Here is a 24617-nt window from a genome sequence, read left to right on the forward strand (position 1 = left end):
TTAATGAATAAATAAGATTTATTAGGGCACAGAAAGCAAATATTCATATCAGAGTCCCTAGAAAATAACAATGTCCACCAATGAGCGGCCTCTACAACCAGCAGTTGTCTTGAAGCATTTGTCTCCTATACAGTCCTGTGGAGGTTTTCTATGGTCTCCCAATTAGATTGAGTTTATCAACTCTTTAAGCTTGCAATTCTCCAAAGCTCCAAGATGATGATATCCAGCACCCTTGATTGCTTCCTCAGTTCATGTCACATCCAATTGCTGCCACCACAGCAGTGTTGGTTCATTTATTCCTTCACAGGCAACTCTTTGCTGACTGGTGGAATATTCTACTAGAATTCTTTTGTTTTGATTGGAGACTTCCTCTCATCTTCCTTCTACTCCTGGCCTGTCTCAGGAGTAGTATTCAGAAGAATTGGAGGTTTCACAACTTATGGCCTAATGAAAGGGACATGTCTTTCCTTCAATAGATGAAGAGACTCAACCATAAGGCCTCTGAAGCCTCTCCTACCTCTAGAGCTAGGATCCTCTCCAATTTCCTCAAAAAGAAGTTTTAACTCCATTGTCCCTCTCTACAAAATATGCAGCTTTCCTTTCTTCCTTCTTCATGCTTTCTTGGATGTTTTGCTTCCTCAAGGAAAATTACAAACAATTCCTCAGTTTGCCACATTTCTGAAACAGGAGGCATTCTATCCCACTTTTCAGACAATTCTAATTTTGAGTACTTTTCCCTTAGTGAAGCTTTATCTTTATGAAACTTCCTCTCACAGCATCTAATGTCTAGACTCGAGCAAGAAACAAACAAAAAAAAATCACATCTTTTCTAAGATACGCAGGCACTAAAGACAATTCCTGTAAAGACACCCCTTCCCTATAAATTTTCTTTTTTTCAGGCTACCAAGTTCATGTCCTTATGTGGCAGGGTCTCCAATCCCCTCACCACACCAATTGCTCTGCCCTGTATGAACTTTGGTGCTTAGATGACCTTTCTACAACTGTTAGGGTGGGAGTTTGGGGGTTTTTGTCTACATACATACAACTCTTACCAGTTTAGATATCTCTTCATCTCCCTATCCTTCTATCTCAACACAGACACACAATGAAGACAGAAGTAATTGGAGATATAGCTGGATCTGCATGTGAAAGGTATGATAACAAGTGCCTTGTGATGCTACACTGAAATAACTAGTATCTTGATTTTTGGAGACAATCTAATTAGAAATAATGGAGCTCTTTAGAAAGAGTGAAAGCCAAGAAGAAACTCCAAAACTTCTGCATTTACACACATACTTGCCAATGGTTCTTCCAAGTTACCCAGAAAAAGAAATAAAAATAAGAGGCATATGTAGAGCAAACACTACATTAATTATAAGGCTAAGCTCTTTAGAAAAGATTAAGGTTAAAATTATGTGATGTTGGAAAATTCTAGATGCTGGTTAAAACCAGTCACAGTACCTGTTCAAACTTAAAATTACTAAGAGTTTATTCTAGAAGTTTATTTTCATTAAATATAGCTCTTTAAATAACCTAAGAAAACACAATCTCCTTTGGAAACCTTCTGATTAAATTCTTCAAATAGCTAAGGCAAAATTGAAATCTGTAATGACTAAAATTCTCATGTATGCCAACAAAGGCTACTAACATGTCATAGTACTTTGTTTTACAAAGTGCTTTCCTCACAACTGCAGTGAGGCAGAAAAGTGCAACCCACATTTTACAGATCCAATTCAATATAATTTTAAATTAAAATCAACACTGAAGTACCAATAAATTGAATAAATCAATCTCCTCTTTTTCAAATACTAGCAACTAAATTAATCTTTCTAACACATAATTAAGGAAATGGAGAATTGTTAAATAAGAACTAATGAGCCCGGAACCAAATCATAAAATCAGCAATTTCAATTTTCTCCAAGCAAAAGAAACCATTTTTCTTCACATTTAACTAAAAATGAGGAAAAATTTATTCAGACTTAACAGATTTTTTTTTACATTTAGCCTGAGAATGAGCATGAGAAATTTTAATTCAAATGCAAGTTGTTTTAACTGTTAAGCATTGAAAACAAAGCTACAAATATGGGTCTTCTGAAATTTAACAAAAGCTTCCAATAAGGTTTGACTTACAAAATCCAAATTAATGCTTAGTTTGCTCTGGCCTATACAAATTAATATTAGTCAGAACAAAAATGAATATATTTTATTAATAAAGAATAACATTTTGTAAATTCAGTAGACTTAGGAAGCATATCCAGGTATGGAATTTTACTTCTACAATGTTAGCTGATTATTTAAAAACCAATTCCCATTGTTCCCATCCAACATATACCTGAAAACACATAGCAGCATGATTCAGTTAAATAAACTTATAAATATTAGTACTTGTAATAAAATACAAAATACAGAGTAGCCTTTTTCCAAATATTAGTCTTTGAATGCTTCTTATGTCCTTTGGTTTCAAACCCATACAATGCATTATTACATTGTAGATTTAGCATTGAGACAAAACACTGTACATTTGAAGGGAAAGAGGGAAGCATCACAGGATACCAAAGGACTACATTTTAGAAAGTAAACACTGAAGCAAAAATACTTTTGAATATATAAACACTGTACATTATGTAAACAAACATTCCGAAAAATAAGAATCAACATGGGCCAAAATATTGTTTCCTAGGAAAACAGATCATAACCTCTTTTTAACAATGCAATTTTATGATGTTCTTTATTAAGAAAAACATGGAGCCTATTTTTATATTCTGTGCTTAGGTATCTTGGAGATTAGATAGTAATTTTTACATTCATAGGCTAAAGGTTTATCCTTTATTTAGCTGGCTGACTGTTGCAAATAAGATACATAAAACTATTCTAATCCCTGTGTCATTTAGCACAATAATACTAGATAAATTATACACCATTAATTCATTTTTATCAATTCGCATTAGTATAAATAGCTTAAGCAATTAAAAGTTTGTGCAGGGGAAACTAGTTGATGATTTGTTCCCTGTAAGGCCAGTAGCAAAATAATCACTACAAATTCAGTCCAAGCTAATATTGAACCCCTGATTTAGCAAGCTGGATTAAAATTGTAGAGAATTAATTGGAATGCCAATTTTATTAGGCAAGACTAGAATTTCCTATGTAGTACTAGATGCATTAAAGCCCTGCATTTTTATAGTAAAATACTATTTTGTTTTCAAAATGCAGAAGCAGTATTCCAAAGAAATCTAAGTATATTCATGATCTATATTACAAATCAAGGGCTGTCAAATTCCCAAGGTGGAAGAGAAGTAACAAGAACAGTTTATTATTAATACTGCTTGGAGTAAGAAGCCTATATCTGAAGCAAGCAGTTATACTCAAAAACAAAGCAAAAAATGATTTTATATTATATTCATTAGCAAGAATCTAGGTTTAAAATTTAAAAAGTTTCCAGCAGCAAGTCTAACAGAAAATAAGTTTATAAAGTAGAATAAACTATGACTATCCATCCTGTTTCAAAGCTTCCAGTCTTCTTAGAAGTGCATTTCCAAATGCTTCTCGGTATGCTGGACTAAGGGTATCCAACAAAGAATATATTGTTTCATGGTAGGGGGTTTGTATATTATCATCCACCTGGTCAAAAGCATAACCCACCACCTAGGAGAGAAACGCCAACAACAATTAATCAAATTACTAGATACAATTGTGATTCCTTTGCTTGCTTTCTAACAAATTAATTTCTGCATCAACAGTGAATGGCATAACAGAATATTTATATTTCTTATGAAGGACTTTAGCTTCTTTTGGTTTGTTTTTACTAATTTTTTTGGAAAAATTACCTCTTAAATATCAATATCTTTATCAGTAAAACCTCTAAGAATCATCTTGATTGGAAAGGAAAATATTCACAAGTAAATAATATAGTACTGAAGAATGCTCTTGAAAAATAGGATGATACAATTTTGAGCTAGAAGGACTATGAGAGAATCTCCAATTCTCTAAAAGCTCTTAAGGGTAGCTGAGTGGTGCAAGGGATAAAGCATGGGGGCCGGAGCCAGGAAGACTCATTTTTATCAGTTCATATCCAGCCTTATACACTTACTAGGTGTATGGACAAATCACTTCACTTTGTTTGCCTCAATTTCCTTATCTATCAAATAAGCTGGAGAAAGAAGTGCCAAGCTATTTCAGTATCTTTGCCAAGAAAACCCCAAAGGGGGGTCATAAAGAGTCAGACACAACTGAAAAGCTTTCAGTATTTAAGAAAAATATAATCTAGACCAGAGATGTGCAACTTGTAGGGGCTCAAGCAAAACTTCTAAACCAGATTAAAACATAATTAGGAAATGTTTTTAACAAAAATAAAAAAAAAACTGAGAAAAGGCTAAAAAAGTAGAACAAATGGCTGAATTGAACAAAAGCTGGGCTTCATTTCAATGGCTAACACCAGTTCTTTATTACAGTCATCAAAAAATATTTATTGAATACCTAACTAGGACAAATATGGTGCTATTAATATCTTTTTTTTTTTTGGCTTGATTTTGGTTTCTATATCATGACAAAGGAGATGAGGAATTAGAGGGCTTCAATTCTGCCTTAAGAAATTGCAACATTAAAGACCATTTATATATCTTTTTTAGTTCAATGCAACTGTTTACTAAAGAGCAAATATCCAACTGTTGTATTATAAGGTACAGTGTTAGCTAGTTTTAGGTATCAAGTATCAGGTCTTTATCCCATTCACATGGAAAACCTACTTTCTACATCTCTTGTACTGGGAAAATACTAGCAAAAACTTTAAAAAATTTTTGACTTTTTTCCCTGAAAATTCTAATTAATTCTAATTATAAAAAATTCTAGTTAATCTTATATTCTTCTGACACTAGACTTCATATTATCCTTCAAAGGAGGTAAGGTTCAAGCTCATTGTTCTTTGCTATCTTACAATGCTCCCTTTACTTTAACACAAGAGCCAAAGTAGATAATTTGTCCCATGAACACAAGCCATCAGTTTTTTTCCTTTCTTGTACTGTGCTTCCTACAATAATGCTATAGGAAAAAAGACTGTATGAAGAATCACTTAATTATACACACTGTATTTAACTGCCCAATTGGTTTTTAAACTTTCTTTGGGCAGGTCTCTTATCTGTCTTCATACTGTCCTCTTAGTGTTTAGGAACAGTTCTTATAATTTCCTTGAATAAGTACTAAATGTTAATGATTATTAGCTTCCTATAATAAGATAATCAGTTACAGATATTTAACCAGGGCCTGTCATATCCCTCTATTAATTAAAGCAATAGTAAATTAGTGTAGACATAACACCTAATATTCAACCCATATAAAAGTTCTTGATATCGTCTAGACACAACTATAGAATACCTATCTTTATTTCTTGTCTATTTCAAGTTACATTTGTAAATGATGGCATTTAGAAATGAATTCACTGGATGGAAATGTAATGTATTTACATTTGTAAATGATGTCATTTACTTGATATTGATAGTTTTAGGGCTTTATGTTACATACCCCACTTACCGAATATTGCAAATACTATCTCTAAAGGCATACAGCACATCTACATTAAACCTAGTCAATTAAGAAATCCTCTCCCTCTGAATCTGCTTCAAATGTAAGTTAACCTAGCAAGGACTATATATTATGTATGATTTCTATATCTCACTGGGGAAACTAGATGTATCTCTGCAATTTGTATGGCTATATCATTAAAAAAGGACTTATGTGTCCATAGCGCACCAAGATAAATGACATACATTGCAACTTAGTGATAGTCTCGGCCTTTGGCTACAACATAAACCTTTACAGGAATTACTATTTAAAAAAAAAGAGATGAGGGCAAAGGAAAATTCAAGAAATTATTAAGACTGTAGTTACCTGATTCAATTTAGAGACTCTGATAGCTAGTCCATTGTTGAATAAATCAAGGATGTATTTAACTGTAACTACAATCATAATGAGAAATTTGGTAATAATGACAATACAATTGTGATAATAATTATGGTGACAGTTTCAGTAGATTATAAGCCCCTCGAAGGCAGGGACTATTTCACTTTTGTATTGCCAACATCTTGTCCAATGCCTAGCACATGGTGGATGTTTAACAAATGATTGATACCCGATTTTTAAAAGATATCTTTAAGCATCACCATATATTTTTAACTCATGATTTTGATTATAAAATTAGGAAACTTAGATGGGTATATGAGTGCTCATAAAGAAATTAATTTCTTTATTGAACAGAAATATATTAAAGGGACTGAGATGCAATTATTGATGTGACATAGGTAATTTCAAGATCTATGAACTTCTTATTGTATGAAATCTCACCTTTCAGATTCTTTTCACCCCATTTAGTCTGTAGTAGTATCTCCTCTTGCTAAGGTCTCCTAAGACAAAGAGGGTTGGTCTAAATCAATAGGAGGCCTGTTAGAAATTTAGAGACTTGACTCTCCCTTGTGATTTAATTAGAGTCTGAACCCAGGTATATAAGTTGTCATTGGCATTTGTTCTCAATGAAAAAATAACTAACAAGAAGGATTATTAATGCAGTCTTGCAGGTCATTTAATTGTGGGTGAAAAAGGGACTTGAAAAAAATGATAGTCAATGATGGCAAACCTAAACCAAAAGTTCCTTCTAAGTTTTAAGTTTCCCTCTATCTATGCAAAGGTTTTTGAAAATATTAACAAATCTTTAAAAAAAAATTAAGTTCAGTGCTTATAAAATTTCTCTGTAGTCTTATAAAATGATAAAAATCTTATTCAAGTAATTTTTTTTCCTAGAAAAAAGAATGAGTTACCCTAAGCCCTGCTTCTGAGAGCTCCAGGCAGTATCTGTTCCTTTCTCTTGTTTCCACATTTATATATGCAACATCATCTGAACAAGGCAGGCTTTTGGAGACAAACATGTTGCTAACAGCAAAAAGAACATCATTCACAACAGCTTCAGCTTCTAGTCTCATATCTTTTACATCTGTTCTTTCAAAATCTTGAAATTCAGAATCTTCTTCAATTTCTAGGTTACTGCTAAGCTCCATGTGACTACAGTCTGTTTCCATTCTGTAAAAAAAATAGAGAATAATACCCATTTATTTTCTTTAAAAAGAAATATAAACATCTTTAATATATTGAGCAACTACTATAAATTCATAATCATTTCTTAACGTAATACAAAATTTGCAAAAAACAATTTAAAAAATTTTCTGAAAAGTAACTCAAGTTTATTCTTTAAAGCAACCTGTACAAGTGGTTTTTTATCATCAATACTTTTTCCACTCAGTCACCAAGCACTGATTAAGTGCTTACTGTGTGCAGCAAATGTGCTAAATGCTGGGGATGCAAATACAAGCAAAAGGAAGGCAGTTCCTGCCCCCAAGGAGCTTACATTTTAATGGGGAAAGACAATTCATCAAAGAGGAGCTGAAAAGGGGTAGTAGTGGTGGTGGTGATGAGTACTTGAATGGTGGCTAAGTCCAAAGAATGAGGGATGGTTGGTCTGAGCTTTTCCCCAGAATCTCGACTCTGGAAAGAACTCTCTAATGAGAGAAAGGGACTGCAGGACTGGAGTACGGAGGCAGGTGAGGTCACATTATGTTGTCTCTCCACCAGCACCTAGAATGCATGTTGTTGTCTAGTTGCTTCAGTTCTGACTCTTTGTAACCCCATTTGGGGTTTTCTTGACAAAGACACTGGAGTAGTTTAGCCACATCCTTCTCCAGTTCATTTTATAGATGAGGAACTGAGGCAAACAGGGTAAAGTGATTTGCCCAGGGTCACATAGCTAGTAAGTGTCTGAGGCCGGATATAAATTCAGGAAAATGAATTTTCCTGTACCAGGACCCTGCACTCTCTACCCACTGCATCACCTAGATGCCTTCAACGTATATGGTGGAAATTTAATTAATGAATGTGTCCAATGAATGAGAGCTCGACCACAGGTCACGATGTGGCTCACACAAAAGCAATTTGTGAATGAGTATGTGGGTATGCTGGGGCACAGAGGGTGAGGTTGGAGGGAAAGGCTGACAATGGAGAAAATGAGCAATCAGATAAAGGGTGCTAAGGAGGAAATTTAGCTACTGTGATGCTGAAGAGAGCAACACTGTCCACTCTTGGAGAGTAAACAGATTGATATGAGCTGATGTATTGTTAATATATTTTCCCTTAATTTGAAGATCTTTCCCATCCATTAATAGGCCTTAAATAGGCTTAAATCACATGGAAACCTACGTCACATATGCTGGAAGAAACTTGATGAATGGCTTTCTGGTGTCTGAATAAATGTTTTTCTTCTGCCTTCTATATGGACAGTTGGTTATACTTTTGATTCAGAACTACACTGGCATGTTCAGTCACAGTTGTGCTGTGAATATTGCCTTGGTGATATAGCTAACTAACTACAACCCTGATTATTCCACGAGCCAAATTACATACAAAGTGGGGCAAAAGAAATGACTTTGGCCCTTTTCAGGAAGCTGCTGACTTGTGCAGGTACACAAGGCATTACTTCTGAAATACCTAAATTGAAAATGTCATATTATTCCCCTGGTCATAAAAAGTATAGCAAAAAATGTAATGATTATTGCTGAAAGTGGTAGCAGGGTCATTAGAATCTCGTATAACCATTAAAGACTCAAATGATTTAGCCTGAACATTATCTCATTAGGTACAAGAGAAATCTTAAAGCAAAATTATTAAGAAAAGCTCAGAATACATATCTGTATCTATTAATTCTGTTAAGATACCCAATTTGTTTCAGAAAGTGGAGCATAAAGAGAATTAATTTCAGTAGATCTGTGATCTCATTGATATGGATGTTCCATTCAATGGAGCAGACAGCAACTTATCTACACTCCTCATTCTGTATAACTTATGTATAGGGGGTTTTCCTCCATTGTTAACCTGGGATAGGGGAACTATTTTTTAATACTATATTAAACATATTCTAATATAATTGGTTCATATTTTAGTCTCATATATTTAGATATATGTATTTAAAAACATGATTCTGAGAAGGGATCCAAGAACCTCTGGATCTTCTAATGTTGTATGGATTTCCAATGGAACACAAAGGATGTCTGTTAAATATTTTTCACTTTTACAGTTACGAAACTATCTCATCTCATTTTCCGGTCATACATTTCTTTTCTAGATTGATCTTCTTAAGTGATCCCTTTCTAGGTAACAGGCAGTAGTTTACTCATATCCAAATACAGGTAAAACAAATCTGCATTCTTCAGAAACTGTTTGCAGTAATGATGGCATCCCCAAAAGAATTGTGGTGTTAAAAACATGGGCTTTATTTCAAGGAGAAGCTCTGGAGATATTAAAAGGACTAGGTAACTTCCTATTACTCACCTGTACTGTTACACTAAGGTATAAATTCATATATCCACACCATACTGACAGTGTAGGTTCAAAAGCAGACAAAAACAAAGTATGCATGACAGGCACTCTTTATCCACCTGGTTTTTCTGATATGAATAATAAGGCCAAACTTTTAATCAATTATGGTTATCATTCAAAAGGCTCTGTGAAAAATGGCTGTGGGTGCAGGGAGAGATGCGTGAATGATTCCAGGTAGTCTCTGGTAGGTCTGTCTTGAGACTACAGAAGCATTAACAAAGGTAAAAAAATGCCTGGGGGTGAAAATGAGGATGCCTGGTCTCAGGGAACGTAGAACTTAGTGGCTTAGCTCCACCTGGGCATGGTCTCTGGTAATCTGATTTGCAGGGTAGAGCAGCAACATTCCAAATTGGATTTGAGTCTGAGATGCCCACATGACTAGGTGGAGATGTTTAGTATTCAATGAAGAATTAGCATTTGGGAGAAAGGGGGATAGATATATGGATTTGAGAGGTATCTGATAACTGAATCCACAGTGAATGGATAAGAACATAGAGAAGAGAGAGAACTGGGAGACATCCACGCTGTTGTAGGTGGGAGTCAAATTACTTGGCACTACAGAAATGATGTGTCTCTGAAGCAAATGGTTACACATTAAGTATCATCAGCATGCCATTAAAAGGGAAAGTGAAGTGAATGCATAACTCAGTGAACAATAGAGCAAAACTAACCTGGTCCAAAGATTGTGGGATCATGGATTTAGAAGTGGAAGGTATCTTTGAGCTGATTTAGTTCAACCTCCTCACTTTAGCACTGAGGCCCCCAAAGGCTAAATGACTTGATCCACGTCACAGAGGTGGTAAGTGGAAGAACCAGGATGTAAACTCTGGTCTTGATCCCAAAGACTATGCTCTATTCATGACACTATTCTGGCTCGTAGCATTAATTTTCTTTCTTTTTAAAAATTTCTCATAGAGTGTTCACTGCTCAATTAGTACAGTTTCCAAATTGTATGACTCAGAAACCTCTGTCCCTTTTTCTATAGGTCTTGTCATCATCAATCATTACAAAAACATAAGAGGACTGCAAAAAAATGAAAGCAATTTTGCATTTTTTTTTTCTTTCTCCAAGGACTGTCCTGGCCAAAGAACTTATGACCGAGTGTTCAGGCTATTGTTAAAGTACCTTTCTGTATTAAGTCTGGTCCTTAACAGGCGGTTATAATTAATAAATGGTTTCTTCTTTGTAAAAATGTAAATATAGCATTCTAGAAGGAGGAGAACCTTCTAAAGCTCCTGCTATGCTGGAGTAGTCTGAGAATCTAGCAGCACCTCCATGCCCCAATGGATCATCAGTTGGGTTTGGTGGCAAGATAAGAGAAATGTTAGAAGAAAACATAAACACTACACAAAGAGACTTAGGCAATAACCAGGCTTTTTTCTACAAAGGGATCCACAGATATGGGGCTTTTTCTGGAGGGTAATTTCATATACTAAATACAAACTGGTAGAGATTCTGTTTCTCAATGGAGCTACCAGGGTTTGGTCTTCCTGTGTGAGGTCATTAAGGTGGACATTTCATAGACAAAAGATTTTTGCGAGCTAATAAATTTATGAAAATCAGGATTTTATATTCATTGGCAATTTGTTCTAACAAGTATTTTCTAATTTGGAGCAATGACTTTTAAGGGGCCTAATAAGACTGTTACAAAACAATCAGCTTAAAATAAATCTCTAAACAGAGATGGGAGCCTTTTGCGATTATTAGGGCTCTCCTATGCAACTAACTCACGGCTAACGTTCACACACATCCCAAATTTACTTCTTGACAAATTCCACCTATTTTTCTAAAGTAGATCATGTACTATTTGTACAAGTTTTAAAAAATCTTGCAACCTCAATGGGGCCCGAACTTCCAGTTATACTTTATAAATTGTAAACATGGGGAGGAGGGGAACGACATACCCCATTTCCTTCAAAAAATTCCTTCTTAAAAGTATGAACTCACAGTCCTTCACTAAGCTTGGTTATCTTCCTCTGGATATTTTCCAAGTTACCTTATCAATATTGTTCTGAAACCAAGGCACCTAGAGATCTTTTTCAAATGTAGTCTCCTATGGGTAGAAAGTACAGCAGGAATATGATAATCATCTCCCTACTCCTAGAAGTTATGCCTCTCTTATTGCGGCCTAAGAACACATTAGTATTTTTGGCTATCGTAGAACACTCTTGAGTCATTTTGAGCCTGCAGTTCACTAAAACCCTTACATCTTTTGCAAACTTGTCTAATCGTGCCTTTTGCTTCTATTTATAAAGTGTAAGACTTCACATTTATCTTAGTAATCTTAGGAGTGACTATCTTAAGCATTATGGATATTCTAGCTTTTTCTTTTCTAATTAACCTTTACTTGAAAAAAATTATAAAATGAAAAAAATATATAACAAATTTTGAAAAAGACTTATTACATAAGATGTTAATTAGAATTCTATTTAGTGAAATTAAAGTTCTGTGATAATAAAACCTGTAGAGATGAGAAAATCTTTATAGGTCAGCAAATCAGATAATCAAATGATTGTATACTAATTATTAATACCAGGAGTTTCAAACAGAGAAAGACTATAACTTCTTGGAGGGTGGAAATTGCTTGTTTAGTTTCTTTGTAGAATTCAGGTAAGAGACTTTAGAGATTATTTAGTTTTCCCACATTATTTTACAGATGAGGAATCTGAAATACACAGGGGAGGAAATTACATGGGACATCCAAGATCACAAGTTTTTTGACTCAGTTTCATCTCTTTCTACCATAACTCCAAACAAGTAGATAAGAAAAGGGAATGGGGCATTGATATTGAATTGTCTTTGAAGATCTGCAAAGTGGTATAGTGGAAAATGTGGCAGACTTGAGGGCAAGAGAGCTGGGTTTGAATCCTACCTATGAGACTATCAGACAGAATTCATTTAACCTTATGGATAGTCTTTGGTTTCCTCATTTGTAAAATGAGGATAATACCTCTAGTACCTAACCAATAAGAAATAAATAATAAACAAAGGAAGGAAGCAGCATTTATTAAGGGTTTATTATGTTCAAAGCACTGTGCTAAGCCCTGGGGATATAAAGAGAAAAAAAAATAGTCCTTGCTCTCAAGGAGGTCATATTTTAATGGGAGAAATAAGAGTCAGTCAAGTCAACAAGCATTTTATTAAGCACCTACTTATTATATTTTAGGTGAACTGAGTTCAAATCTGGCCTTAGACACTCACTAACTGTAACCCTGGGCAAGTCATTTACCCTGTTTGCCTTAACCCACCAGAGAAGAAATGGCAAACCACTCCAGCATCTTTACCAAGAAAACCTCACAAGGGGTCAGAAAGAGTTAGACATGACTACAAGACTGAACAACAATATTCCAAGTGTTGTGCTAAATGCTGAGGATATAAAGGTAGGTTAAAAAATTATAGTCCTTGCTTCAAAGAGCTCACAGTCTAATAATGGGGGAGACAATATACATGGAACATTTGGAAAGTTTCAGTTTCAAGACAGATGTTAAGGTCCTCTGGTCCTAAGGATGCAGCAACAAAGCATGTTGTAATGCTTCCTCTTTAAATGTAATTGTCAGCGATAAAATCTTAACAGTTTCTGATATTAAGCCATTTGAAAGTGCCAAAGATATTGGTGACAAGAACTTTCTTTTCTGAGTCTTTGACAGATCTGGCTATAGTACTTGCAGGAGCAGATGCCAGATTGCATCTTCCCAAGAGAATTGCTGACTGCACAAGGCTGCAAAGCATTGTCATTCCTAGGCTGTCTTCAGGGTTAAGTGGTGGTGTTGATAGCTTGATGTGCCTAACATGTACTGCCTGCCATCTTTCCCTCAGCGTGCCAAGTACCTTTCTATTTCATCTAGACTGGCCTGTCCACATCTTGAGTGGCAATGGTTTGGCAGTCGATGGGCATGGCTGGTCCCTTCTGTATAGGAGTTTTCTGCTTGGATAATGGCTCTAAGGGCTCTGGTAGAAGCAGAACCAGTGGTCGTACTGGGATTCCTGTACCTGATGGTGGCAGCTGGTCAGCAATCATTGCTGGGAAGGTGGAATTCCTTTCCAGTGATTTCTCCCCTCAATAACTGGAAACAGCTCCAGTTTGGTGGACACTGCTATTCCCAAGGTTCTTGGGCTCAAGACTGTCTTCCTGGGCCATCTCCATCAGGGTTTTAGGGGAGATGGCAGACAAATTGGTAGAAGTGACCTGACCTACCTGGAACACATTGCCTTCTGTCAATATCTCAGTAGTTTCTGGTACTATACTTAAGCTAGCTTGTCTAACCTGTGTGTGAATTAATTTATGTAATGAACTTTAACATTATATTACTCAACTTTAAAGAGTTAATACCTTCCATATGCATAACATTATGCTTGCTATGTGAAGGGTGGGGCACACAAAGATTAAATTAGAAGACTTGGCCTTCACTCTTGAGTTTACAATCTAGTAGGAAGGTTTAACATTCACAAATAAGTATACTCAATAATAGCTAGCATTTATACAATGTTTCAATGTTCCCCCAAATTTCTGTAAATATTACCTTACCTTATGCTCACAACAATACTGGGAAGTAAGTGCTATTATTATTCTTGCTCTACAGATAAGAAGAAACTAGGGCAGACAGTGGGTAAGGGACTTGCCTAGGGTCACACAACTAGTAAGTGTCTTAAGCAACTCCACTCCAGTACTCAATTAAACAAGCATTTATTAAAGAGATACAAAGACAAAAAACGAGATTGTTTTTGCCCTCAAGGAGTTTATGTTCAGGTATTTGCCCTGTCCTATTGACCAACAAATTTCTCTAATCCCAGTTACCTGAAAACATCTTTGTCCTGCTCCCTTTTCCCACGTCTTGATACATTCAAGTTAGCCCTAAGCCCTCTTCCTCCCCAGTGCCTAACCTCCTCTGTTCACTGGAATCCCCTCTTTATCATCAATTTTCCTTCATTCCAGCTTTCTTCTTTTCACATTCTTTCCATCTGCTTGACGGAACCTTGATGGAATCTCTAGAAGATTCTCTTCCAGTGCAGGTTGCTTTTTTTCTCATGCTTTCTAACACAACAGGCAAGAAGGGAAAGACAGACTACTCCCTGCTCCCCATTACTCCTTTGGACCCTCTCTATATTACAATCTCTATTACTCTCTGTCCTTGCCTCATATGTGGGGTCTTTAATACTCACCATGAAGTACCCTACTACATTCTGGCTTCCCAATTAATTAACCTCCTTGTTTCTTGTAATTTACAATCTCCACCTTGCTTCTGGCATGCACTGGAGTTATCACATTTTGGATTTTACCAGTAGCCAAAACTGTACCACTCTGTACCACTTTTGATTTTGAAGTCTAAAATTTCCAACTCTGAACATAATTACCTGTCCTTTCATTTTTGCCTCTACCTCATTTCTAATAAATGTTTTTTTGTTTGTTTTCAACATTCATTCCTACAAAATTCTGAGTTCTAAATTTTCTCCCCATCTCTCTCCTCCTCCTCCCACCTCTAAATGCCTTCCACTCTGATTACCCCTTCTACCAATCTGCCCTCTCTTCCCTTATCTCCATCTTCTCTCTCGCCCTGTAGGGCAAGATAAATTTCTATACCCCATTGCCTGTATTTCTTATTTCCCAGCTGTACGCAAAAATAATTCTGAACATTTGTTCCTAAAACTTTGAGTTCCAACTTCTCTTCCTTTCTCCCTCCCCACCCATCCCCACTTAGAAGGGATGCAATTCAGTGTATGTGTAGTTTTGCAAATGACTTCCATAATAGTCATGTTGTGTAAGATTAACTATATTTCCCTCCATCCTATCCTGCCCCCCATTTCTTCTATTCTCCCTTTTGACCTTGTCTCTTCCCAAGAATGTTTACTTCTAATTGCTCCCTTCTCTCATTTGCCCTCCCTTACATCATCACCCCCACCTTGCTTATCCCCTTCTCCCCTACTTTCCTGTAGTGTAAGATAAGTTTTCATACCAAATTGAGTATTATTCCTTCCTTGAGCCAAAAGTGATGAGTGTAAGCTTCACTTTTTCCCTCTCATGCCCCCCTTTTCTCCTCCATTGAAAAAGCTTTTTCTTGCCTCTTTTATGAAAGATAATTTGCCCCATTCCATTTCTCCCTTTCTCCTCCCAATATATTCCTCTCACCTCTTAATTTTATTTTTTTTTAGATATACCTTCCTTCAGCTCACCCTGTGCTCTCTGTCTCTATATGTGTGTGTGTGTGTGTGTGTGTGTGTGTGTGTGTGTGTGTGTATAATCCCTCCAACTACCTAGATACTGAGAAAAGTTTCAAGAGTTACAGATATTATCTTTCCATGTAGGAAGATAAACAGTTCAACTTTAACTCTTTTCTGTTTACCTTTTCATGCTTCTCTTGATTCTTGTGTTTGACAGTCAAATTTTCTTTTCAGCTCTGGTCTTTTCATCAAGAATGTTTGAATGTCCTCTATTTCATTGAATGATCATTTTTTACCCCGAAGTATTATACTGTTTTACTGGGTAGGTGATTCTTGGTTTTAATCCTAGTTCCTTTGACTTCTGGAATATCATATTCCATGCCCTTCACTTCCTTAATGTAGAAGATGCTAAATCTTGTGTTATCCTGATTGCATTTCCACAGTACTTGAATTGTTTCTTTCTAGCTGCTTGCAATATTTTCTCCTTAACTTGGTAACTCTGGAATTTGGCTATAGCTGATCCTAGGAGTTTCTCTTTTGGAATCTCTTTCAGGAGGTGATCAGTGGATTCTTTCAATGTTTATTTTGCCCTCTGGTTCTAGAATACCAGGGCAGTTTTCCTTGATAATTTCATGAAAGATGATATCTGGGCTCTTTTTTTGATCATGGCTTTCAGGTAGTCCAATGATTTTGGATCTGTTTTCCAGGTCAGTTGTTTTTCCAATGAGGTGTTTCATATTATCTTCCATTTTTTCATTCTTTTGGTTTTGTTTTGTAATTTCTTGGTTTCTCATAAAGTCATTACCTTCCGTTCCATTTTAATTTTTAAACAACTATTTTTTTTAGTGAGTTTTTGAACCTCCTTTTTCATTTGGCTAATTCTGCTTTTTAAAGCATTTTTCTCATTGGCTTTTTGGAACTCTTGCCAATTGAGTTAGTCTATTTTTAAAGGTGTTATTTTCTTCAGTATTTTTTTGGGTCTCCTTTAGCAAGCTGTTGGCTTGCTTTTCATGCTTTTCTTGCATCTCTCTCATTTCTCTTCCTAATTTTTCCTCCACCTGTCTTACTTGATTTTCAAAATCCTTTTTGAGCTCTTCCATGGCCTGAGTCCATTGGATATTTATTTTGTTTATTTTGGATGTTTGGGAAGCAGAAGCCTTGACTTTTTGTCCTCCCCTGACGGTAAGCATCATTCTTCCTCATCCAAAAGGATGGGAGAAAATACCTGTTCACCAAGAAAGTAACCATTTATAGTCTTATTTTTTTCCCCCCTTTTTTGGGGCATTTTCCCTACCAGTTACTTGACTTTTGTGTCCTTTGTCAAGAGTAGGGTATACTTGAAAGACCTGTAAGTTCTCAGTTCCTCCAAGGTGGCACAATCAAGGGAGAGGAGTTTACTCCTCAGGGGCCTCCAGCTCTGCCATGCCCCAGGACCCTGCTGAGGGCTGAGATGCAGATCAGCTTCTCAATTCCCCGAGGGGCTTTAAGCTGAGCACTCCAACAATGGATGCTGACTGCTGTCCTCACAGCTGCCGCAGCGCCTCCTGGGGCCAGGGCTAAGGGAGGATCCTGCTCCCTTGTCACCGAGGTGAAAAAGCCCTCTCACTAACCTTTGAAGCTGCCTTTGGCACCTGTGGGTTGAGGGATCTGCGAACCACCCCTGCTGCTGGGGATTCCACCCCCTAGGCCTGCTCTGGCCCTGTTCCTCCTGGTGCCATGTGGCCAAAGGTGGGCTGTGCTCCAGTCTGAGTCCAGTGTGACAGACCTTTCCTGTCGGCCTTCCAGGTCACCTTGGGCTGGAAATCTCCTCCACTCTGTTGTTCTGTGGCTTCTGCTGCTCTAGAATTTGTTAAGAGTCATTCTTTATAGGTATTTTATGGCCTGTGGGGGAAGAGCTAGAGTATGTGCCCTAATAAATGTTTTTTAATTTGGCCTCTTTGCAACTTTCTGTCTGCCCAGCCTATCACCTTCTCTCTGTCCTCACTTTTCTTCCTTCATAATCTTGATACTAAAATTAGTTTAGCCCTTAAATATTTTCTCTTGTTAAATCCCTCACCTTACCTACATTTATGTTCTCTCTGTCAGTCCTAAGCCCTGGGACATATCCATATGCCTCCTCTGTACTTATTTCTGAACTGCTCATTGCTGCTGGAGGAAGTAAAAAAATTGTGGAGGGTCCTTACAAAATTCATGGTAACTCAAATTGTCTGTGTTTGTCCTTCATTGCCGAAGAAGACTGTGCCATCAGAGAAATGATGACATGACTTGCACAGTGACCAGATATTCATCAGGATGACAGGAGATGATCCAGGATGCACTGGAAGACCTTGGCCCCGTCAGGTCAAGCTCTTTGCAGGTACTCAACTTAGGGTGAGGTAACGCCCATTCACTGAATAAGCCTGTTTAAGAAGTAGCCAGGGCATGGCCCCTTTAATGAGGCCCAGAAAAAGGCATCAGGCTAGGAGGGAAACAGCAACAGTTACTACTGATAATCACTCTAAAGCCAGGAGGATCCAGAAGAGCCCTTAGGCAGGGGCCCATTGGCATCCCAACTTCAGAGTGCAGTAGGTTTAAGGTTTTAGAAAAGGAAAAGACAGAGAAGGACAGGACAGAACAGTACAGGGCAAGGCAGGAAAGGAAACTAGCCAGTAACACCCAAGTCAACTGGGCAGTTTTTGGCCATCCAAATTTACCTTCCTTTAGAGAGGAGAAGGAAGGGGAGGGGGAGGCAGACAGGAGAGGAGGAGCTGAGTTACTCAGCTAGCTGGGTCACTCAGAAATAGAGAAAAAGATTTATTGAAAGAGTAGGCTACTGGAGGAGAAGGGAAAAAATAGGACCAAGGGCACACACAGGAGAAGACCACCTTTTCCTCAGACACACAAGTGAAGAAGAATTATAAACCTGTAGAGGAGTTCTGAAGTATGAAGTAGAGGGGATGAGGGAGTTCACGATACATTAGATGGATTTTCTTTGAAGTGGTAAGACTGGTTGTTTGCTTTGAGAAAGGGAGCTGGCATGGCATTAGGAACTTGAGGAGTGAAGAAGACTGGAGTAGCAGTTAAGGGTAGTGGGCTAGTCAATCCAGTGAGAATAAAAGGATTGGTATATCCAATGAAGAGCCAATTGAGATTAAATATTAAAATCATATTAAATAATATGAATTTCAGGGCAGCTAGGTAACTCAATGGATAGAGTGCTAGGCTAGGAGTCAGGACCTCAGACACTTACTAGCTCTGTGACCCTGAGCAAGTCACTTAACTCCATTTGTCTCAGTTTCCTCATCTGTCAAATAAGCTGGAGAAGGAAATGACAAACTACTCCAGTATCCTTATCAAGAAAACCCTAAACGGAGTCACAAAGAGTTGGACATGACTCAACAATAACATGAATTTGCAGTGTGATGGGATTTCCTCCAGGAACATTAACTCCTGTGGAGTACATGGATGGTAGAGGTGACTCAGGGTTTAAGAGTGGTATGAATGACATGGCATGTAGATATATCACATAAGGCATGTATAGGTGAAATTAGTCAAGTTAAAAAGGTCATGATTTAAGGGAAGAAAATGATGATAGATGAGAGATAATCAATTTAACAAAAAAAGATTAGAGGAACCAGTGGTTACAGTGAAGATGAATGGAAAAACAGGAGATTATCATTAAAGAGTTCAAAATCATAGAGGTAGCACAGTGAAGTAAGAATAAAGATGGCAGATCATGGAAGTTGGAGACTGATAAACCACAGGTGTCAAAGTTTATAGGGAACAGCAATTTGTATAGAGATTTCTAAATATGAGTCTAGGGGTTTGAGGAAGAGAAACACTATGGTCCAAGCTCCTTGAGAAAGAAGCAAGAATGACAAGGAGGCAAGTAAATGTCAGAAATGATGATATGGATAGATGTAGTAAACAGGAGGCAAGGCTGCTGAGTGATGCTAAGAATGAGGATCTGGTAATGTCAATGAGGAGCAAGCAGTATGCCAGCTCCTCCTCCTGGCCAGTGTGTTGAAAGACATGAGAGAATGAAAGATTAATCAGCCCTGGAAAGGGTGGCCAAGGATGCAGTGTCATTTGAAATCAAGTTTTTGTGAATACATGATAATGCAAATTATGAAAGGAAGTTTATTCCAGATGGAACACAGAAAAGGGAGAAAAGAAATGGTACTGGAGAAGGACACAGTTGAACAAGATGGAGGGAAGGCTGGAATAAGAATTTATTTAGTGCTTACGTGCCAGGCACTGTGCTAACCACTTCATAAATATTATTTCATTTGATCACAAAAACTCCGTAAGGTAGGTGCTATTATTATCTCCATTTTACAATTCAGGGAACTGAGCTACAAAGAAGGCTAAGTGACTTACCCAGGGTCACATAGCTAAAAAGTGTTTGAGGCTATATTTGAAGTCGGGTGTTCTCAACTCTAGGTCCAGGCTCTGTTGGGGAGTCTCTGCTTGAAATAGGCCTTTGGTTCTTGTTCCTGCTTCTCTTTCTGCCCCATTTGCCCTACACCTTCTTCCCCTTACCTTTCTCTAACCCAGTGCTCATGTTGTCACTCTGCTGTACTCATTTCCTTTTTAGAAATGTCCTCATGATTTCCAAATCCCTCCTCCCATCAGAACTTATTTGTACTTTGTCCTATTTAATTCAACAATAGTTTTTCAAACAATGACTGTATAAAGTACTGTGCTAGTTGCTTTATATCTTTGATCTATGTTAGTTAGGTACCATACACATATTTTAGTAGGGAACACATGCAGACAATTTTTTGTTTAGTCATTCAGTTTTGTCTGACTTTTTGTGATCCCCTACTATCCTCCACTATCTTCTGAAGTCTGTCAAGCTGTACCCCAAATATTTAACACAAATGGTGAGGATTTCTTGTAACAGGCAAATGAAGCAGATATTTTTAGATAGGGCTACCTATGGGATATCCCATATCGTCCTAAGTTCTTGTGGGTCTTCTTCCTTCTAGTTTATTTCACTGTTTCTACCCAAACAAAGGGATTAAATGAGATGATCTGTATGTATTTTCCAGCTTTTAAATACAATACTTTCATAGGAGTTGGCAATTTTTCGTTTCTACAGCTGAAAGAGATGTCAGAGGCCATTAGGTCTGATCAATATGCAAAAGGAATTTCAACCATAATATAATTTTGCTTGAAGATGTTCTAAGTGGAGAAACCCATCCTGGAGTCCAGTCCATTTTTGGATATGTGTAATTGTTAGGAAGTATTTTTTGACATCATGCCTAACTTTGTACCTTCTACCCACTGCTCCGGGTTTTGCTTCTCTTGGCTCAAACAGTAGAAATCTAACCCTTTTCCCACATGATAATCCTTCAAATTCCTGAAGAAAGCTAACATGTCTTCTGATTCTTCTCTTCTTCAGGCTACATATTCCCAGTTCCTTCAACTGATCCTTGTATAACATGGATTCAAGACCCTTCACCATCCTGATTGCCTTCCTTTGGACATCTCCAGCTTATCTATGTTCCAATGATGTCTCACAGGGTTTAGAGTACAGTGGAAGTATCAATCACTTCACATTTCCCTGGAAACTATACCCCTCGTAATGCAATCCAAGATCCCATTAGCTTTCTTGGCGGCTATATCACACTGCTGATTCATATCCAGTTTGCAATCCACTAAAATGTTCTGCTACTTTTTCAGAACATCTGTTATCTAGCCATGCCTCATTTTATACCTGTAAGTTGAGCTTTTGTACAAGTATAAATTTGTAAATTATATGTATTTATAAATTTATTCCTACTGAATTTCATTTTGTTAGATTCAGCTCAGGGGGTCTAGCTAATCAAGATTCTTTTGGATCCTAACTCTGTCATTCAGTATGTCAACTATTCCTTTTAGCTTTCTGGAATCTACAGATGTGATGCCCTTATTCAAGTCATGATCAAAATACCCCTCAACAAAGAGCACAGGGCTAAACCTGCCAAGTTGATATTAAACTACCAATAATTACTTTTGAGTCCAGCCATCCAATCAATTATGAATATTTCAATGGATTATGTCTAATCTATAGCTCTCTAATTCTCCACAAGACTAGTATGAGATATTTTAGGAAAAGCATTGCTAAAATCTAGGTTAACATTATTCACAATGTTCTCATTTACTAGCTTAGTGAGCTTTCCAAAAAAAGTTAAAGAGATTAGTTCAGCTTTTAATGAAGCCAGGTAGTCTATGTAATCACCACTTCCCAATCTAGTTGTTTGCTAATCACCTCTTTAATGATTTGTGGCCTATATTTTGCAGAATCTGTCCTCTTCCCTTTTTAAAAAATTGGGACATTTGCCTTTCTCCAGTTTCGTGTGACTTTTTCCATTTCTGCAATATTTTAACTATGACTTTTCAGGATCCAAGGATGTGGCTCATTTGGGTCAGGTGACTCAATTTCTTCAAGGGGAGCCAGGTACTCTCTCATTATCTTTTTACTTATCTTGGGTATCAACACTCTAGTCTGTCAGTACCCTGCCTCCCCCCAATTCCCCTTCTAACATAAAGGTCATTTTCCTTTGCAAAGAAAACTGAGGCCCAGCTCACACTAAATAAGCTAAGGGTGGGATTAGAAACAAGGGCCCTGGACTCCTGGATAACCAGTTCACTTTCTACTATATCCCCGACTCCAGAGCTTCTTCTACTGCACCAGGATGGGTCCTTAGACAGTTATCCTCTTATCAAATTTAAAGAGAGTATATAATCTCAGGTTCTGTGACTTCACCGGGGCAGGAGCAGTGAAACAGATCAAAAAGCCAGTACTTAGTACATAGGCCTTGGGGAGCTGCTGGAGGCATACACAGGTTAAATGGTTCAAGGCCACAATCCTTAATAAGTGTCACAGGCAGGATCTGAATTCCAGTCTTTCAGAACATTAGCTCTGCAGTCCATCCATTATCATCCAGACTTTTTATCCCTAAAAACTGGATAAATCAATTCCTTGGAAATATAAAACCATTTCACCATTTGAACTCTACCCCAAACTGGCTCTGCCAAATTCCTAACCTCATTTAGCAATTCGCATTCAATCAATGGGAATACAACCATGACTTAATCATTCTGGTAAACTGTATCATCTTATGCATAGTTTCTCAAAATACCACATGTAAATTACCTAAAAACAACTGTCAAGAGCTCCCTTTTTCATTTCCACCTTCTAGTTTTCCTTTAAGACAGCTTAAAATTTCATGTTCTGCAAGAGGCCTTTCTACCCCCTCCATTTACTAGTGCCTTCCCCTAGTGTGCGCATAGTTTTTTTCCTATTTTTCTCTCCCCCTTCCCTCCCACTGGAACATAAACTCCTCCAAAGTAAGCACCACTTTTGCCTTTACGGGGTACACAGCGGGCACTTAATAAATACTTTTGGACCGGCAAAGCGCCAACAACTTTACAGACGAGGACAGAGTGGCTCTGGTCACGTGCATATTCAGTGCTGCCATGGATCTCCGCCGTCATTTCTAATTCCCCTCACTTCACGGCTGAGGAATCAAAGACCCAGAGAGATTAAGTAACTTGCCCCAGAATACACGACTATTACCTAAAAGGGTCTGGACTTAACCCGAGGCATTCTGGGTCCGGATCCAGAACCCCTTCCACTGTATCACGTTCATTCATTGCGTGATTGTCCCATGGTTCCACAACTTGAGGGTCTGAGGCAGGACTTTCTACACCCAAGGCTTCTGCTTCCATATCCAGCCCTCAGCGAACTACTCAGCAGCGATGCCTTTCCGCAACTAGCAATCTTGAGACCGAGTCCTAGCTCTGCCACTGACCAGGGGGCAAGTCTTTTATTACTCATTTCAGTTTCCTCTTCTGAGGAAGGGGGCTAACGATATCTGCTCGACCTGCTCTGCCTGGGTGCCTTTCGGACCCTTAAAGCTGGGAGCAGCGGTTATTTACACAAGTAAGGCTTGGCTCCGGCTAATCAATCATCTGGATACAACAAAGCCCCAAGGGCTCCACGTCAGACCTTCCAAAGGTTACACAAATCAGAGATGCACCGAGAACAGCCCTCCTCCCGGCTTTTCCGAGGAATTCGCGACTTTCCTTGGCCCTGGGAATGCAAGTGCACAGGGTAGCCAGCAAAGGGGGAGGAGGAAAAGGAAGACAAAAAGGGGACGAACTTTCGGACAAGGGGAATTCTTCCACCTACAAGAAGTTTGGGGAGGGAAGTCTGTAAACCTAAAAATGCAATTATATTCAATTCAATTCAATTCAACAATGCACGATTAAGCGGCTACAAAAGTAAGGACCGGTCAACGTGTAACAAAGAATACAAAGATAAAAGGAAATAGTTCTGGCTCTCAAAGAGCTCACATTCTAAAGAGGCAAAACAACACCTTACCCAGCAGAACAAAGTATAGAGTCGTTTGGGGGGTGGGGAAGGGGGAGCAATAATAACTTGGGGGCGGGGTGGGGAGGGGAAAGAAGGGTAATTAGTAAAGGTCTCCGCTAAGAAATGGCATTTCAGTCTTGAAGGGAATAGGGATTCCAGGAGCCAGAGGTGCGGAAGGAGAGCACGGCAGGCATAGGGAGGCAAGATGGACAAAGGCACAGAGGCAGGAGATGGAGAGCTGTGTAAGAGGAACAGCAAGTAGGCCAGTGGAGGGCATAGGGCGGAGTAACGTGAATCGGGTTGGAACCGGATTATTAAGGGCTTTAAAAGCCAAATGTGCGTAGTTTTCATTATTTCCATGGCGGGCGCCGCGGATAGGGTGGGAGAAGCGGGCCCAGGCCGGAGCCTTTCCCTCCTCCACAGCACCTTAGGCTCCAAGGAAGGAGGCGTCCTCATCCGGCCTCTCACCCACCCCCTCCTCCGCGTTCCCCTCCAGGGCTGGGCCTGCACTGCCGAGCACAGACTCACCTGCGCTGCAACGCGCGCGACCTCCGCTCCTTCCCTCCTCTGCGCTCTGAGAAGCAGCCGGCAAACCCTCGCGCTTCCCATTCCCCTCCCACCTCCGCCCCGCCCCGTCCCGCCCGATCGAATCCGGAAGCGCCTTAGGCGTTCTTGTTCTTTTCACCCCTCCTCCTCCTTCTCACCCACC

At 38.3% G+C, this 24617-nt stretch overlaps 2 protein-coding genes across 3 annotated transcripts in view; both read right to left on the bottom strand.

The window, feature by feature from the left end:
• Positions 1-6936, bottom strand: part of AK7 (adenylate kinase 7) — a 104849-nt gene extending 97913 nt beyond the window's left edge. Inside the window, exons 1-2 of one of the 2 annotated variants that reach the window (XM_072630305.1) lie at positions 6804-6936; positions 6334-6392 (exon numbers count right to left, since the gene is read on the bottom strand). The gene's annotated coding sequence lies outside the window, so the exon portion shown is untranslated. The remainder of the gene's footprint in view (positions 1-6333; positions 6393-6803) is intronic. The other variant, XM_072630306.1, reaches the window with a different exon arrangement.
• Positions 1-24615, bottom strand: GSKIP (GSK3B interacting protein). Its single transcript, XM_072630308.1, has 3 exons — positions 24437-24615; positions 6804-7062; positions 1-3642 (listed from the first exon to the last, which is right to left on the bottom strand). The coding sequence occupies exons 2-3, from the start codon at positions 7059-7061 to the stop codon at positions 3487-3489; spliced, it is 414 nt and encodes a 137-aa protein (XP_072486409.1). The 5' UTR covers position 7062; positions 24437-24615; the 3' UTR covers positions 1-3486.
• Between the last annotated feature and the right edge of the window lie 2 nt (positions 24616-24617).

The sequence above is a fragment of the Notamacropus eugenii genome, chromosome 1, assembly GCF_028372415.1.
Source record: "Notamacropus eugenii isolate mMacEug1 chromosome 1, mMacEug1.pri_v2, whole genome shotgun sequence".
In the NCBI taxonomy this organism is placed as follows: Eukaryota; Metazoa; Chordata; class Mammalia; order Diprotodontia; family Macropodidae; genus Notamacropus; species Notamacropus eugenii.